General features: G+C 42.3%; 1 protein-coding gene across 3 annotated transcripts in view; it reads right to left on the reverse strand.

Moving 5' to 3' along the window:
• The window catches only part of RABGAP1 (RAB GTPase activating protein 1), a 143611-nt gene that overhangs the window by 17661 nt on the left and 108534 nt on the right, over positions 1-17416 (reverse strand). For all 3 annotated transcript variants that reach the window (XM_054584410.1, XM_054584411.1, XM_054584412.1), the window contains 5 exons: positions 14003-14077; positions 10638-10763; positions 9883-10026; positions 7744-7785; positions 7370-7498 (listed from right to left, as the gene is read on the reverse strand). In XM_054584410.1, coding sequence (XP_054440385.1) covers positions 7370-7498; positions 7744-7785; positions 9883-10026; positions 10638-10763; positions 14003-14077 — 516 coding nt within the window. The remainder of the gene's footprint in view (positions 1-7369; positions 7499-7743; positions 7786-9882; positions 10027-10637; positions 10764-14002; positions 14078-17416) is intronic.

Here is a 17416-nt window from a genome sequence, read left to right on the forward strand (position 1 = left end):
ACTGAGTTTACAATTTAAGTAAAACCAATTTTAGACCCCACTGCAATTAGTACAGCGAGTCTTAACACTGTGAGGAACAGAACCCTCTGAAAGACACCCGAGAGTCACCGTTCCCCTAGAGGTACTGACCCCGAAGAAGAGCATGGACGCCAACTCTGGCCCCGCCCCACCCGCAGCAACAGAACCATTTAGGAGGGCTCACGGGCTCCCCTGGTCCAGCCACAGACCCCGGTAAAAAGCCCTGAACTAGAAAGTGGAGACGTGGAACATGCCAGATTGATAGTTTGGTAGAAGTACAAAGTTAGTCCCAAATGTCTCCCCTTGACCACTCACCTGTCACCAATGTGTGACAGGAACTGGATAGTGCTCTCTCTTTAAACACGTGCTACTTGCCTTGGGAAAGGCGGTCCCTGACTTGTGTGGGAGTGAGGTGGCCCGGTCAGCAGGCAGGCAGGCAGACCAGGCCTCCAGTCCCCCCTCTGCTGATGGCTCGCTGTGTGACTGAGGTCAGGCTGCCCTACCTCAGCCTCAGGGTCCTTGTCTGTGAAAGTCACAACGGTCCCTCTGAGGACCATTGTTATGAGGACTACGGTTATGAGGATCACAAGATATAAAACATTTAAGGAGGTCAGAAGAGTGCCCAGCACACAGTGAGGTTAACAGTAGGTGCTGCTTGTTAACATCAACATCTGCACTCTTGCCCTGAGTCAGAGCACACGACCCTCTGAACATGCGCTGCAAACAATGAGCCATTTAAAGGAAGCCCATTTAACACAGGAGAGCAGGGGACAGGCTGCTGATAGGAAACAGGAGCTGATTTCCAAGTCCGGACTAAGAAGCTGCTGCAAAGTCCAGAACACTTTGCCTCCTGGGCTGGGGTCACGGGGAGCCAGCTGAGCATGAGTAGCTCTGCATGGGAGGGGTGAAGGGTGTTGTGTGGGTGAGTGGCAGGCAGGAAGAGGCCTTGCGCATTAAGGAGATCCTGACCTCAAAGTCCTCATTGATAAATAAAGAAATATGACCCAAGCCCATCTCCCTTTTGTAGAATGCTTGGAGCAAGAACTTTGCTTTTCCGTTATTCTTCAGAAGAACCCGAGATTTACATAGGACCATCAAGATACCAAGATACCTCTATACCTACTATTTCATTTCATCCTCCAAATCACTCTCTGAGATGGGTAAAGCAGGGGTTGTCACCTTCATTTTACTGACGGGGCAGTAAGACCAAGAAGATAGGTAAAGTGTCCAGAGTCAAGGGCCCAGTCTGTTAAGTGGCAACGCCAGCACAAGGACACAATATCTGGGGTGATTTCTGTTTCTTATCTATCTCTCCAGCAGGCTCAGTACTGAGCACAGTTCCTGGGACATAAGAGATCCAGAAATGTTTGCTGACCTGAAGTGACTAAAGGAGAGCAGAGCCTGGGCCAGGAGGTCAGAACAGGGTGGCCGCGAGATCCCTGGTGCCTGAGGGACAACACCGGCCCTCAGAAGCGCAGTGGCCACACTAAAGGCACCGTCGCACTGCGCCCCCGTGCGCCCCACTATGTCACCTGCCTCAGGCCACGTGGCAGAGGCAGGGCCAGGACGGGAGCCACGGCCCGTGCCACGCCAAGGCCTGCTCTTGAAACCACTTGAAACGAATCAACATTCTATTTAATGTCTGAGCCTTTTTATTTAATTTGTTCAGTTTGGACTCAAACTCCCTCAAAGATCACTAAATAGAATTAGGCATTCTGGTCCTACCATCAGAGTTTTTTCCCTAAAATGCAGAAGTAAATTAATAGCAGAGAACCCAAACACAGAAAAGGACCAAGCGAAACCAACTTACTAAACGAGAAGGCAGAGACGACTGCTGCTCTTGCGACACTGAAAAATTTAGGGAACAGGGCAGAGACAGAGAGCAGCCACTCGGAAGCTTCCTCGCGAAGCCCAATTCTAAAAGGTAAGGACAAGCAAAGAAGTAAAATGATACCCTGGTCTAGTTATACGGGAAACTGATCTTAGGCGGAGGGCAGACCGAGAGTCTCAAAGGTGACATGGAGACTGAGTTACTCACCAATACAAGTGGCCTTGTCCTATTCATTCAGTCCCTCATTTGCAGTAAAGCACAGGGAGACTAAGCGCTGACTTTAGAGCCTGAAATTCCCAGGATCTAATCCCCACTCTATCACTTATGAAAATTATACCCTGTGGGAGTTTTGTTTAATTTTCTAAGCTTTATATATACAGTTGAAAACTGACCTCATGTGGTCACTGTAAGGATTAATTTGCTATGTGCAGACACTATGGAAGATTTTGGCTTCCATAGTCAAGAAGACTGATTAAGCCATTGCAATCATAGAGTTTACAATCCTAACACATTAACTCCACAAATGATCTGAGCAGAGAATGAAATTCACACTAGTGTGGCTTTTAGCTCATGAATAAAAATATCCTCCAAGGGCAAATATTCCCAAATGACAGAGTTTTCTCCCCCCCTAAATAGCAAATGATTAGGATTACATTAATTTGGAGATACTGCTATTTGGTTTTTGTAATAATAACTTTTCTTATAGGTAGTCTGAAGTCTAGCACAATCACTTAATGTTTGAAATAATAAATTCCAATGAAAAAAATGGTTCAGAAATCACATTTCACCATAGGCAGGATTCTACAACAAAAGGGTCAACTCTTCAAGCTTGATCTAAGAAACCCACTGTGCCATCTCTTTGAGCATGGTTCCTGCTTTTCTCAACTAGCCTCACACATCTGACTGTTCCCTAAAATATCTGTATAGGTATAAAGAAAAAATTGCTCTCACATATTTCTTGAATCAGAAATTTAAAAGACCTAAATGTGTTCCCCCTCCCAAACAAGACATAGAACATTTATGAATATGAAAGGGCTGTGGAGCTACTGGGTCATTCACGAATTCCTGGAACAATCTTTAAAAACAAAAATGCCCTTTAGACCTTATATCAGAAGTGGAAACAATTTTTTTCTCTTTCTTTATGGGACTCTGAGCCATAAAGAAAGAGAAAGTCAATGGACAGCTGTATGAATTCTAATGTACGCTGTTAAATTTTAGATGAAGAGCAGGAGATCAGAAATCCTCAAAAAATAAATATTTCAGTCCCATAATAAACTAAGGAAAAAGAAGGAGAAGGGGAGAAATAAAAGGGCAAAAAAGAGTAAATACGGACACAAAGATTTAGAGAAAAGACAAGCACACATGCTAGAGGAGGATAAAGACCTTTTTGAGCAACACCCCCACCTTGTGGCTATTTCAGGTATTGCCACAGCAAACTTAACTCCTGTTCTGCAATAAGAGGCAAGGGCAACGGCATGGAAGGCACTGGGAATGCATACAGTCTGGAGGCCAAGGGCTTGTCACTGCCCAGTCCAAGTTGGGTAAGTTACTTGACTTCTATAAGCCTCAGGCTCCACAGAGGATTTGCCCTACTTACCTCACAGGGTACTGGGAGGAAGAAATGAGACACTTCTAGGAACTATATAAATACCAGAAATTACAACATTGTAACTGTTCAAGGACAACAAGAAAAATAGGTATTTGTTTCCTGGACTAGCACGTTAGGCAAAGCATTTCCAATTCATACCTTAATTAGGAAGTACAACTTTGAAAACCAAGCCACAGCTTTTAAAAAATTAAAACAATGGAATGGAATTTCAGTGCGTTAGAGTCAATGTTTTCTTTCGAAATTCCACCCCAAAGTTCAAAAGCTAGATTCCAAACCATTCCACAGTAGGACCCCACGGGGTCCCACGCAGCCCCTGTGCTGATGGGGGCACTCCAGACCTCCTGCAGCCCGCATCGCGCATGCAGGGCTTGCCAAAAGTTTTCTTATTTTTCAGCTGGCAATTATACCGTGACTGAGGGTCTTCGCCAACAATTGGCTCAGCTGTTGCCTCCATCTCCCTTCCTAGTTGCCAGTACTGAGCGCAGCTGCCAGAGCAGAGCTACTCATCACTGACTGAACTGTACACACCCTGTCCCACCTTTCAGCAGAAAGATCACATTCTCTCATGTTCTGGCGAATCGGTAGGCTTTCCATGCTGTGAATCAACTTTTTAAAAAATTACTCCTTCTCACCCTGGAACTGAGTGCAAGTAGGGGTCTCATCCAAGGGGCACCCCAGCCATGCAGAGTTCCCTAGGGCCTGAAGGCATTACACATCTAAGGACAACCTGTGTGTGCTCTGCAGCTTGGACCATCTTGTCTTCTTGAAAGCACAGGCGAGAAAAAGACGACATTAGACACCTCCCATCTGGACGACGGAAATAAAGGATCCATATATTATGAAAGTGTTTCAAGCTAATGAAAACCCAAAAGGTAAAACCTTCAGCTGGAACCTACTTTTAAGTCTTGCCCAAATCCATGTTAACTCTTGTTTGTAAACCGCCTGGTAGAAATTCAACAGCATATTCATTTATTCACTCATTCAACCGATATTTATATGCCAGATACTGTTCTTGTGCCCAGGATTCAGGAGTAAACAAGCGATAAAGTCCCCTCTGTCACAGGCTTAATTCTAGTGTGAGGAGGAATCAAACATAAGATGACGTCAAGCAGTGATAAGCGGAAATGATAGGAAGGTAAGGGCTGAGGGAGCTGCCCCTTCAGACACTGTCTCTATGGAAGGCTATTCTGATGGCATGACGTCCGAGCCCAAGACTGAATGAGGCAACAGCAAAGCCACACAGACGCCAAGGAGAACATGACAGGCAGAGACTAGCCAGTGCAGAGGCCTGAGGAGTGGACATGCTGGCCTGCTGGAGAACAGAAAGAAGGCCAGGATGCCTGAAGTGGAAAAAGTAGGAGAGGAAAGTAGTGGGAGATGAAATCAGAGAGATGACCAAGAGATAAGATGCTGTCAGGCCAAGGCTGAAACTCGAGTTTTGTCCTCAGAAACCATTAAGAGTTTTAAGCAAGGGAGAGAGAGGATCCAGAAAAGCCTGGGAGAAAACCACTGTGGAAACAGAAAGACGAAGGAGTCTACTGGCATCTTCCAGGGGAGGAGTGATGATGATGGTTAGACTCGGATGTCAGTGATGGAGGGAGCAGGAAGCGTTCAGGTTCAGGATGTGTTTTGATGATAAGGTTGGATGTGGCGCATGAAGACGGGGAGTGAGACAGAGAAAGTCCAGGATGATATCAAGTTTTTTTTGGCCCAAGCAATCAGCCAGGTACCACACACTGAGATGGGACACCGAGAAAGCAGCACTGTGGAGGGGAAGCAATCACCAGCAAGAGGCAGAGCCTCCTGCGTGCTGCACCAGGCTGAGGTTGAAAGAGCGCCTTAGCCCCTCAGAGCTCACCTGGTTCCTTGCTCGTGCACAAACCCAGCACCTGAAAAACGCCACTGAAGTGTTTCATATCTGCTTCAGGACCAGAGAGGAAGTGACCACAGCAGCGGCCATCATATCTTGAACACCAGGCGCTGTGGTCCGTGAGCACGCTACATACACTGTAGTTAATCCTCATACATGAAAGCGCTGAACTACAGTGCCTGGCACGTGGTAAAACATCATTAAATGTTACACATAGTACTTCTGAAATACGTCACATTTTAATTTCAATGATAATGTTAATGACTATCTTCATTTCTAGAAGTTCTAGTTCCTTTAAAAAAAAAAATACCCCATTTAATTATCTTATGATTTCCAGAGTTTCTTGGGCTAATAGGTAGTTTTGTATCCCCCTTTCAAAAACAGAGCAGTGATCCCAAGGCCCTAACTTCACGCGGAGGTTTCAGCCTCAGCGGCCGGCCGGAGGCACAGAGTCGCACCGGTGTCCGTGTGAGCACGAACCACCTACCTACACTTCCACGGCCCTTTGGACGTACTGTCAGTTCACACACACTAGCTCTGAGCTACTTTGCTTCACCTGGGCATTTCTCTTTCTTCTTTCAAATTCATCCAGGTATTTAAACATTTTGTGGGCTATATTTTATTTAGCATCTCCAAGTGTTTAAAGAAGGGTGGTTTGAGTTAGCCCAGTCTGATGTATAACTAGGCCCAGAAGTCCAGTGTTACCTGGCAGGTGAGGACACTGGGCCTTAAACAACCAAGTGACTCTGAATCCAGATCTCCCTGAGGCCAAGCCCACGCTCTCCTCAGCAGTGAGGCTTCTTGCCGCCATCGGCCCTGACACACTAACTCCTGTTTTACAGTAAAAGTGATAGTCTTATTTATGTGCCCTATACAGTCTGAATACAACTATTTAGTTTGTCTCCCATTTGCCTCCAGCTGAAAATCCAAAACTAAACTCCTTCAATGACTTTTTCTTCTTCTTTAAGAACAAAAATTGTATTATAATGTGAACACAGGAAATCCTATTTTTTTACCTTAAAAACTGTACAAATCATAAATGCCACTGGAAGCGAAAAAAACTGAGTGGGTTTCCTTCATGTATTGTTGGTTTCATGTCAGGGAATTTCTGACCATAACAATAAGCACCGAAAGTTAAAGAACAATACAGTAGAAACCATGAAGCCTGTGCTCTGCCACTAACTAGCTGCAGGACCCCGGGGCAACACCTCCTTTGTGTTTTGGTTTATCTTCAATAGGAATAATAATATCTTTCCTAGCATTCAAAGGCTGGGGGAGGCAGGAAGACTGAACGCGCAGGATACAATACGTACAAACACATCTGGAGGCTGCGGGGTAAGGAAAAGGGAGAGATGCTGGTCAAAAGGTACAAATGTCCAGCTTTAAGATGAGCGAGCTCCAGGAATCTAAGGCGCAGCCGCGAGGCGCTCGTTAACAAGGCTGCACGACACCCGGAGAGCTGCTGTGCGAGCGCGGTTCAATCTTCTCTCCGTCACGACCACAAAGTGGTGACTTTGTGGGATGAGGGATGTGTTAACTAGTCTTATTGTGGTAAACGTTTTGCAATACATACCTGTATCAGATCATCACTCTGTAGACCTTAAATTTACATAACATTATATGTTGATTATGTCTCAATAAAGCTGGGGAAAACGGAAGTGCTTAATTTGGGATCCTATAAGGGCCATCATTTTAGGCCTAGACTGTGAAGGAAAGGCAAAGTATCAAAAAATATCCATTACAACTTATGAATTGATACACATTGTACATCTGGCACTTTTGATGTGTTTGTGCTTTTATTTTTTATGGGTGGAAAGTTGTTACCCTTAATTTTGTAAACCAGAAGAGTTTTATTTTCTCTATATTGTATTACATAAATTAAGTAAAGAAAGAATTACCCTGAATGAGGAGAAAATCTGTTAAAAAATTTTTGGAAAAAAATTGTCATTTTAATGTATTATAAATGTTGATACTTTGATCAGGAATAGTGATACGGTAACTGAACAAACAAAAATTCAAATTAATGCAGAAATTACTTTACCTTCATGTTGCAAGCTAATTCCATTAGCTTCTTTGCATTTTCTTCTGACCGATATCTCTTAGGAAGCTGAACCCTGAAGAATTTCAAGGCACCTTCAAAGTCTGTCAATAGCAAGTCATCTTTGGAGGTCTTGAAAGAAAGAAAATACGACCGTGTGTAGGAAAGGCTCCTTGCTTTAAAGATGCACCAGAAGCATTTTACAATCCCAGCAGCTTTATAACCTCCAGAAGACACTTCTTAGCTTTGTCAGAACTACCTGCACATCTCCACTGTCAGGGCCAACGCCAGAGCATAGTGGCTACTAAGGACGAAATGAAGACCAAGCTATTGCAACAGAGGATGCCAGATAACTCAGCTTATGAATAAATGCGTACCTTTAATAATCCAAGGGCGACGTTAAAAATAACACTTATTCCCTAAAAAAGAAAACACAAAACAACATTTTCAATGTTTATACCTGGACAACAAAGCCATTTGTCTTCAGAATACCCCGCCAATGTAGAGAAATTGTAAAACATTAATTAAAGAAAGAAATGGAATATCTTGAAAATACCTTGGAGAATAGAAATTACAGAGTCACCACTGAAGCTGTACTTAAAATAGACTAGACCCAGCCTCTCACTCTTGGGAGAGAAGAGCTTTTCTAGCCCTAGTCTCACATTCAACAAGAGCACTTTTCCGAAGTATTCTAAACTTCGAAACCCAAACATTAGATTCATAAAATCCTGCCCAGGGAGTAGCTCCTGGTGGAGTTTTACTTTGCGCAGCCCCGGTGAGGAGCGGCCATCACGGGAGCCCTCCGTCCCAGAACTGTGTCTGCTCTGGGCTCCTTCCCATCGGCCTCCCTCCATGTCACCGTTCTGGGGGAGGTGGGGGCAAAGGACAAATGAGGGGAGGCACTAACATCTGCCAATCAAGTTAAACTATATAAGTTTTGGGACCTCAGTTTCTGTAACCAATATTCTCCCAAGGGTTTTCTGAGCTAGGTAGTTTGAAAAGTTCATTTAAATTATTTAGCACACGGCTTCTAATTACTAAACAAACGGTTGTTTTTAATAGTGAAAACTGGTTGGGAGGTGGGTAGGGCAGGGGAGAGTAATGGGGGAAAAATGCGGACAACGGTAACAGAACAATAAAAAAACTTAAAAAAAATAAAAAAAATAAAATCAATTAAAAAATAGTGAAAACTGGACAACTCAAAGGTTTGAGGTTAGGAATTGGTTACATAAATTATGATATATCCAAATAATGGGATGCTTGGCAGCAAGTAAGAATAATGGTATATTTGGTAATGTTATTTCTTGTAATGTTTCAAGCTAGGGAGAAGGTACAAATTCTTTAATGGGTTTTGTTTTATGAAGTAAACATGTTTACTTGTTTCATGTTTTATGGGTAATCATATGTTAAGATTAAACAAAAAGAAAAATGGTGTAGATGCTTATGTATCTATAGATGTTCAGATATATGAAATGAAAAAGAGGTTAAAAAATAATATATATAGTGTAATCATATTTTAACATATATACAGACCTGTAATATACATTACTATATAATATTCCACAAGAAAAAAACTATTCCATATAGAAATTATACATGCACACATATAAACACGCATTAAAAAAAGGCTGAAAGATCATATACCAAAGTGAGAGCAGAAGTATCTTTAAATCTCTTTGCTTACATTTTCTACAGTTTCTATAATAAAAATACAGTATTTTTGAAATTATTTTTTCCTTACACCCACCTCTCAAAATCAAAAACTATGCTGTGACAAAGGCTGTTATTTACTCTAATATCTACATTGTTTTAGTAATAACCCCCCTCCCCCATTTATAGCAAATTCCTACCAAGCTCTTTAAAAAAAAAAAAAATTCTCTCTTGCCCTGACCACTGTGGCTCAGTTGGTTGGGCGTCGTCCCGCAAAGTAGAAGGTCACTGGTTTGATTCAGGGCACGTGTCCGGATTGTGGGCCCTGTCCCTGGTTGGGGTGCATGCGAAAGGCAAATGATTGATCTTTCTTCGCTTCCTCTCTTTCTCCCTCCCTTTCCTTCTTTCTAAAAACATAAATAAATAAAATCTTTGAAAAAAACGAATCTCTCTTGCGTCTAAGTTCATTACCACTTACCAGTAAGAGGTAAGTGGAAATACAGGTGGAACTTCCAGAAGTCTCTTATAAGAAAAGGGCATGCAACCTCTCCCTTCCCCTAACCCTTCTGGCTGAAAATATAGTTGGGTGGCCAGAGCTCTAATCAGACACATAAGGATGAGAGTCACTCTCTCTCAAAAATATCAGGCAAACCTAAGACTAATACAAATGCCTAACATATACATATTTTTATTTTAGCAGAGAGCGCCTTTAAAAAAACATGATCGTTAGCTTCAGCCCAAGGAGAGTCACTTAAACTTGGATTTCCCAGCACTGAAACAAAACTGAGCAGAACAAATTCTGCTTGACTGCTGTCACAGGAAGGACACTGTAACAATCCCAAAGTGCCGTGGCCTCCGATACATACCTCACATAACAGCAGGTCGATGATATGGAAGACCATGTAGAGAGGGAATTTTGCAGTAAAGAGTGTAAGGAACCATTGGGAGGCATACATGTGAGCTTCAAGGCTTATATCCAGGAAGTGGTTGTACAGGTCGGGAATGTATTCCTGAAAGAGCAAACTCCTTAGTTTTAGGCACATATGCAGCTATTCAGGTCCCAGTCAGGAGGCTCATAAATCTAACAGGAATAGGCCAAAAAAAATCACATAGCTGTGTTTTTTCTAAAAACCTCCAAAGTGCTCAGAAGAACACATCATCTGGTATTATTTGGCACTCAGCTCTCTTTTCTTGTCCATAAACCAGATCTAAAGAGGAATACCCAGAATTATGTCAAGTATTTGGAAAGAGTTTTTCTTTCCAAGTTATGAAATGTTTGGGAGTTTGTCTCACTTTTGTCAGAAGATTCGTAACCAGCCAGCTCCAGAGCCTTGGTGAATGCTGAGTGACTGGGTGTGCTGTGCTAAAGGCCCCTACAAAGCCACTTGCTATTTCGAGAGCTTTATGAGACTGAACGCCCAGCTCACGCCCATCAGGCTCACACCTTATTAACCTTGGCACCATCACCACATAGTGAGAAATGAACACCAACCAACCAACCCGTCCTTAACCCTGGCTGCTAAGGCAGTCCTGCTGCTCCTTGGCCCCATTTCATCAATCCACTTCTCCCCAGACCACGCTCTAATCTAACTGGCAAATGCAAACTGGTTTCCCTTTTTACCTGCATGAGGCGCTCCAACTGGTAAAATTTGCAATGCAAATCTTCAAAGTTTTGCTTGAAAAGTTCCCTGAGACCGTAGTCAAACATGATCTTGACCAGAACACTGAATGCCTGCTCTTCAGGCATCTGTAACCGAAAGGGAATAAGAGTGGGGGAAAAGTCACAAAACGTATACAGAAGTTATCTCAGTTATTACATTCATCCTTCTATTCTCTTATCTGGATGCCAGGAAGTTTAGTGATATGCAGTAACTCATACCCGTGGCCGTGTTTCTTAACATTCACTCACTCAACCAAGAAGTATTTATTGATGTCTACTTTATGTCAGATACTGTTCCTGTCCTTCATGAGCTGCCCACACAACCAGGGCACAGAAACTGTAATAAGAATTAGGCAGAAAAGCCCTGGCTGGTGTGGCTCAGTGGACTGAGTGCTGGCCTGCAAACAGAAAGGTCGCTGGTTCGAATCCCAGTCAGGGTACATGCCTGAGTTGTGGGCCTGGTGAGAGGCAACCAATTGATGTTTCTCTCCCTCTCTTTTTCCCTCCCTACGCCTTTCTCTAGAAATAAATGAATAGAACCTTTAAAAAACAGATTTAGGCAGAAAGATGGTGAGAACACAAGAACGGGAAAGCCCGTATCTGCCTGGGGGAGACGGAGAGAGGCCCTGCAGGGAGGACAGGACTGGAAAAGAGCAGGACAGGCTGTTACGCAGGTGTAGGTTTCATCTTCCGCAAATCTTAAGACCTTGTACATCATTTTACCTCTGTAGCTGTCATATCTTGCTCGTAAGAATGTTTTTCTTCCTCATTGTTCGAAAAGACAGCTAGAGAAATCTTACATATTCTGAGGTTTGAGGTAATGCTTAAAGTGCTATAGTTAACACTCACAGTAATACTAAAAATACTGCAAAAAACCCTACTTCTGTTTACAGATGTCACCCATTTATAATGCCTACGTCTTCCATAGCTTTATAGAAAACTACTTCCCCGAAAACCGAGCAAAATGTCTAGTTTTCAAAATAGAAAGAAAACACTGGAAATGTTATTTAAGGCTTGGTGTGATTGCTGCAAGCCTTCAAAATGTCAACAAGATGAGCGGGCTTCTGTGGAACAAGACAATGGAGGTGGGCTGAGCACAGGAATCACTGGGATAAAGCAAAGCTAAGAGAAAATCCTATTGAGTAATAAATGAGGACAATACAGCATACTATTATGGGAAAGTTAAGGACTTCAGGCAAAGGACCAGACTCTCTCACATGCTGAGTGAGATGCGGTCTGACCCAGAGCGGCCTTTCCGTTAGGCAGCCATCTGCCCTCACGCTGACATTTATCTAACACAATGGCAAACAGCACAGGATTCAAACTAAGACATTGTGGATTCGATCAGGAAATTCACTGTAAAGGGGCTGTGATACTTATATGGACATTGATGTCCTTGGACTGAAGTTGAGAACAAAGACAAACCACATAGGCTTGTGAGACTTTGAGATATAAATTCTGCCTAAAACAACAAACAAAATTTAAACAACTTTACCTGTTGATGGATGTGTTTATTAGCCTGATTGCGTGAGCATTTCACAATGTATATGTATATCAAATCACATTATATATACACATACACACACACCTGGTCTTTTTTATTAATCTCACAGCTTTACCATAGTTTTACCTGCCTACCAATACCAATAAGCTAGGTTCAATAATGGTAACAAGATAGTGGTTTTTGTTTTCCTTGTACTGCAACCTTGTATTTTACTTATATTACAACATTAGAAGGCTTAAAGCTCTTCCAAAGCTTCCCCTCGCTCAGAGACAAAACCCTGACTCTGCGGCCTGGCCCCCATGGGCCCCCCGGGCAGGCCTGTCGCCCCCGGCCCCCTCCTCTTCCCTATCACTCATGGCGCTCCAGCCCTCCTGCCCTGCTGGCAGTTCCTCCCACCGGGAAGGTTTTCCCAATTTCAGCGCTTCTATATATTGTACTATTTCCTTTCCTGGGAACGCTCTACTCTCTACTCTCTTGCTTTTTAAGTACTTTTAATTATTTTCATAACAATGTTAAAAAAAGTGAAGTAAGAACCCTTCTCATTTTTCAGGGTTCACCTTAAAGGTTACCTCCCCAGAGAAGCCTGAAATCTAAATGCGGCTGCCTGGTTGTCATCTTGCATCAAACTTCTTACTCTGTCTTCGTAGTGCCATTGACAGCGACACTGACACACTTGTGTGGCTTTCTGCCAACAGGCGGTCAGCTGTGCGAGCTCTATACGCACAAGGATTGGCGCTGCGTCTACAGCAGTCTCGCCCCATCTCTTGCCCGGTACAGATGGTAAAAGGTGCTCAAAAACTCTGTTAACATCACCTGTGTATTTCAGAAAAGCATTTTAACTTGAATCATAAAAAATCATCAGACAAATCAACAATGTGGGTGTTTTACAAGAGAATTTGCTCAAATATTTCAAAAGTGTCAATGGTAAGAAATACACAGAAAAGGCAAGGGGGTAGTTTAGATTACAATAATAAAGGGAAGTGACAATCAACTACAATGCCTGAATCAATCAAATGCAACCCACTGATTTGGGTTAGGGGAAACAAAAGCTATAAAGGACTTTACTGAGTAAACCACTGGGGAAAACGGACCGTAAATTGTGTGTCAGCCAATACTGAATCAGTGTGGAATTTCCTGGATGTGACTGTGGTATTATGGTTATGTCCTTAGGAGGTACACACTCAAGTATTTAGGAGCGAAGTATGTTGATATTTGCTACAGATTTTCCAAAAAAAAAGGTTTTTGATAAAAAATAAAGTGTGTATGTGTGTAAAAAGAGAAGAAGAGAGAAAATGCAGAGAGACAGAGAAATCAGTGTGGAAAAATATTAATTGGTAAATTAGGTGAAGAGTATACACTTTAAGATTTCTTCAGGTTTGCTGTGGATCTGAAAAAAATATCAGTAAGTTGGAGGGTAAAGGTCTTTACTGAATGAATGAATGGAAGAAAATGGCACTAAAGAAAGCCAACTTCCTAGCCTCCCACTCCAAAATGTAAATCCCAAAACAAATTCTAATCACAGTGGCTACTTTAGAGATGATAAAATGTCCCCAAGGATCCAACTAAGACTGATGTCTCTCCAATCATCCTAGCAGTAAGAATGAAGTCCACCCTTGTTCCAGTTTCCAACACTGTCACTTACGCTCGCCATGTTTCTCTTCTATCATAAGACATTAAGTTAAGAAAAATGTTTCCAGATATAGGAGTTAAATCTCATGTCCTAGAGTCTGGCCAAAGCCAATATAAAACCATGTTCAAGTCTACGGATCATATACACTGAGGCAGGCCACGTCAAAGTCTTATCAGAGACACATTTACTCACATGGAGCAGCAGGACAGCAGCGAGAAATGACTGGCCCTGGCAATAACCAATCTCTTCATCATACACAGAATAAGCCTGGGGGAAAAAATCACGCGGTGTCAAAGAATGCAGTCACTTGTGGGCCACAGCTGCTCTACAGGACCTTGAACACAGGAACTTGAAAGATGCTACCCACACTCCACTGTGGCATTCTGATGGTCAATGAATAATGCAAACATTTCTTGCCAATCCCATTTTTTTATTTCACAATAAATAAATCTGTCACCACACTACCTTCTGTTGCCAAGGAGCAGGGAAGGTTAAGCAAACACCACTTCGGTACTAAAAACAGGTTGTCCTATCTCCTTGTCTTTGCTCATGTTTTTCCCTCCATCTGAAAAATATGCTCTTCTTTCAGGCTCCAAAGATACTTCACTCCCCCAGAATTCCCTCTCTTTCCTGTGCTTCGATGGTACTTGCTCCACATGGATGGTTATTACAGCCCTTACGCCTCACTGCATTCTCAATGTTCATCCTCTCACTGGATCGGGAGCTTCTCAGGAGCCGGGGCAATGTCCTAGCTGACCAAGCCAGCACCTCACCAAGCAGTGTTGATGTTATTCATTTTCTTTCTGGGAAAAAGTCTTCTGGCAAAGACAACAAAATACAATTCTTTCTACAATGCCAGTAATAACTTTTCTGATAAGAGGGACTACTCTGAAACTGTTTGTGGGTTCCTCTGGAATTCTTATTCTGTATTTTTCTTGGCGGTGGTAGATTACTACCCATCTCTCTGAACATTATGTTTAATAGAATATTGACATATAACATTCCTTGTGGTTCACTCTTTGGTTGTTTAGCTGTTTTTCAGTCTTGTTTTTATGATTAATCTTTCTAGTTTTCATGTAAGTTGTGGTGGAAAGGGGAATTCCTATAGATTCAAGATGCTATTTCCTGTTTGACAAATTTATTTCTAGTACACTCCTTTTATTGTCCACTTACTTTTTTTTTCCTTTGTGGCAAGGTTCCTCTGTGTCTCAAGAATGCAATTTAGAATTGGATATGTTTAGAATTCAGATCACTTAGTAAAGTGTTATGCCAATGCTTATTAAATGAAAATTAAGTCAATATATAAATATACACAGGTTTTATAATTAGATTTTGGTGAAACTCTAGCTTTTAAATGTATATAATGTAATCATGCATTCATAAATTCAAATAAAATTCAATATAATTCCATTATATCCCCCATTTCATCAAAGCTTATCTGATAAGAGGAACACAATGAGAAACACGTGCTTTCTCAAAGACAAGATGGGCACAGGGCTTAGAAATGGCCTGTTCACAATACAAGACACACTCAAATTTGTAAAAATGAACAAGTGTTAATAGCAATGTTGATAAGATCGTGTTACAAACTGGTAGTAATATATGCAAACACAGTTCAATGTTTGTCAAGGTATCAATCAACAGTTGATGGGTCAAGAAAGAACACAGGCTTCAGAGTTGGAGTTGGGCTGAGATCTCATAACAGCTAATGTCTAGGTCTAGATCCTAAACTCATTACTTTTATTCTTTATTTGTAAGATGAGAACAATAATAGTATTTATAACATAGAACTGATGTATTATTTTCACTCCTCTCATGTCAAATGCTCAGCACATAGCTTAATCAATTATGCACTAGGATGAAAATGTATTGATTTTTTATAAAGACTGGAGGGGAGCATGTTTTTCAGGCTCATGGAAAAGCTTGAAGGCATGCCTACCCACATGAAAGTACATGATACATTTGGGAAATGTCTGGAATATATGGTTCGTGGCAGCTATAAAAACGTGGAGAAGAAAAGGCATTTCATTATTCCCACATTTGGTGCCCGTGCTGTGCCAAGTGCCACACATGCTAACGTACATGAGAAATGGTTCTTGCCCTTGAGAACTTTACAGTTCAGTTGGGAAGTCTGACAAGTACATCAACAAGAGGACAGTGAAAAGTTCAATGTGGCTAAAACATAAAATAGTTAGGCCAGGATATATTATAAAGGGCCTTTAGTGCTAAGCTAAGGAATCAAGGACCAGGAAATAAACTAAAAAAATTTTCATTTTGTGGATTGCGGAAAAGCATTAAAGGCTTCAGTAGGGGCCACTGAAGTAGTTCAATTCTGGGGTCAACGAAGAGAAAAAAATAAATAGGCTAGAATCCAAAGGCAGAAAGACTAATGCACGGCGGCATCTTGCATTAAAAGAGCTGGCACCGTATGACGGAGACTTGTGCCAGGGCAGTGGACAGAGAGGGAAGTAAGGCTACAAGACACATCAATCATATCAAACTTGACATGGCCAAGGGGAGGAACTGACAATGAAGAGGGCTATGACTGTGTCTTTGGCCAAACAGCAGCATGGGGGGAAAAGAAAGACTTCTTAATTAAACGAGATAGAACAACTAAACGTAATATGGATATTGCCGAATCCTGATTCTAACCAAGCTATAGCCATTCAGGGAAATCTGAGTAAGGAGTGGCTATTGAATGATACTGATGGGCGACTGGGAGAACTGTGAGGTCCCGAGGTGCCTACTTTGAAGGGGACTGAGGTGCCATTGTACCATGTACAATGTTTCTTATATTGTGTATCTTCTTCAATAAATGTCTCTATTTTTCATATTACATGACTGGATACCTTCTGGACAGGAACCGCATATAATTATATTTTAATATATGTCTGAAAATTTTCATAAGGTTTTCATAATATAGTTGTTCTTCAGCATCCAGAGGATTGGTTCCACGACTCCCATGGACATCAAATTTGCAGATGCTCAAGTCCCTTATATAAAATGATGTAGTATTTCCATATAACCTGTATTCCCGTACAGGCTACAGCAGGGGATGTCTACACACCACTTCGTTCTCCGTGATTCAGCGTAATGCTAGGGGCACAGCAGATTCAAGTTTTGGTTTCTGGAATTTTCTGGGATTTTTTCCTTAAATATTTTTGATTTGCCATTGGTTGAATCAGCAGATGCGATACCCGCAGACACTGAGGGCTGAGTGCAAAACATGTTTATAAATACACTCTATTTTTAGATCTGTTTTGTTTGATTTACTTGACAGACTTCTACATGGAGACCAACTGGCAGCTGGAAATCTCGGCCCTGAGCTAATGCAGATTTGGGAGCATCTGTGCAGCAGTGACAGCTGAGGCTCCGGAGGCGGGGGAGACAGCACCTCTGTCTGAGGAGCAGGGCCTGCCTTAGGAGCAGGCAGGCAGAGCGGACAGAATGAGGGAGTGAGCGAAGTTGTGAGAAGTGAGAGCACAACCAGGGCGTGAGAAGTCAAGAGGAGAGAGAGCTGCGCAAAGATCGCCGTGAGGTGGGAACTGGAGCGCAGCGGGGTCAGAGGCTGTGAGCGCAGGGTTTCCCTTCTGGGAAGCTGGGCTG

This window comes from Pteronotus mesoamericanus, unplaced genomic scaffold, assembly GCF_021234165.1.
Source record: "Pteronotus mesoamericanus isolate MK-2021 breed Mesoamerican mustached bat unplaced genomic scaffold, CSHL_Meso_final contig_78, whole genome shotgun sequence".
NCBI lineage: Eukaryota > Metazoa > Chordata > Mammalia > Chiroptera > Mormoopidae > Pteronotus > Pteronotus mesoamericanus.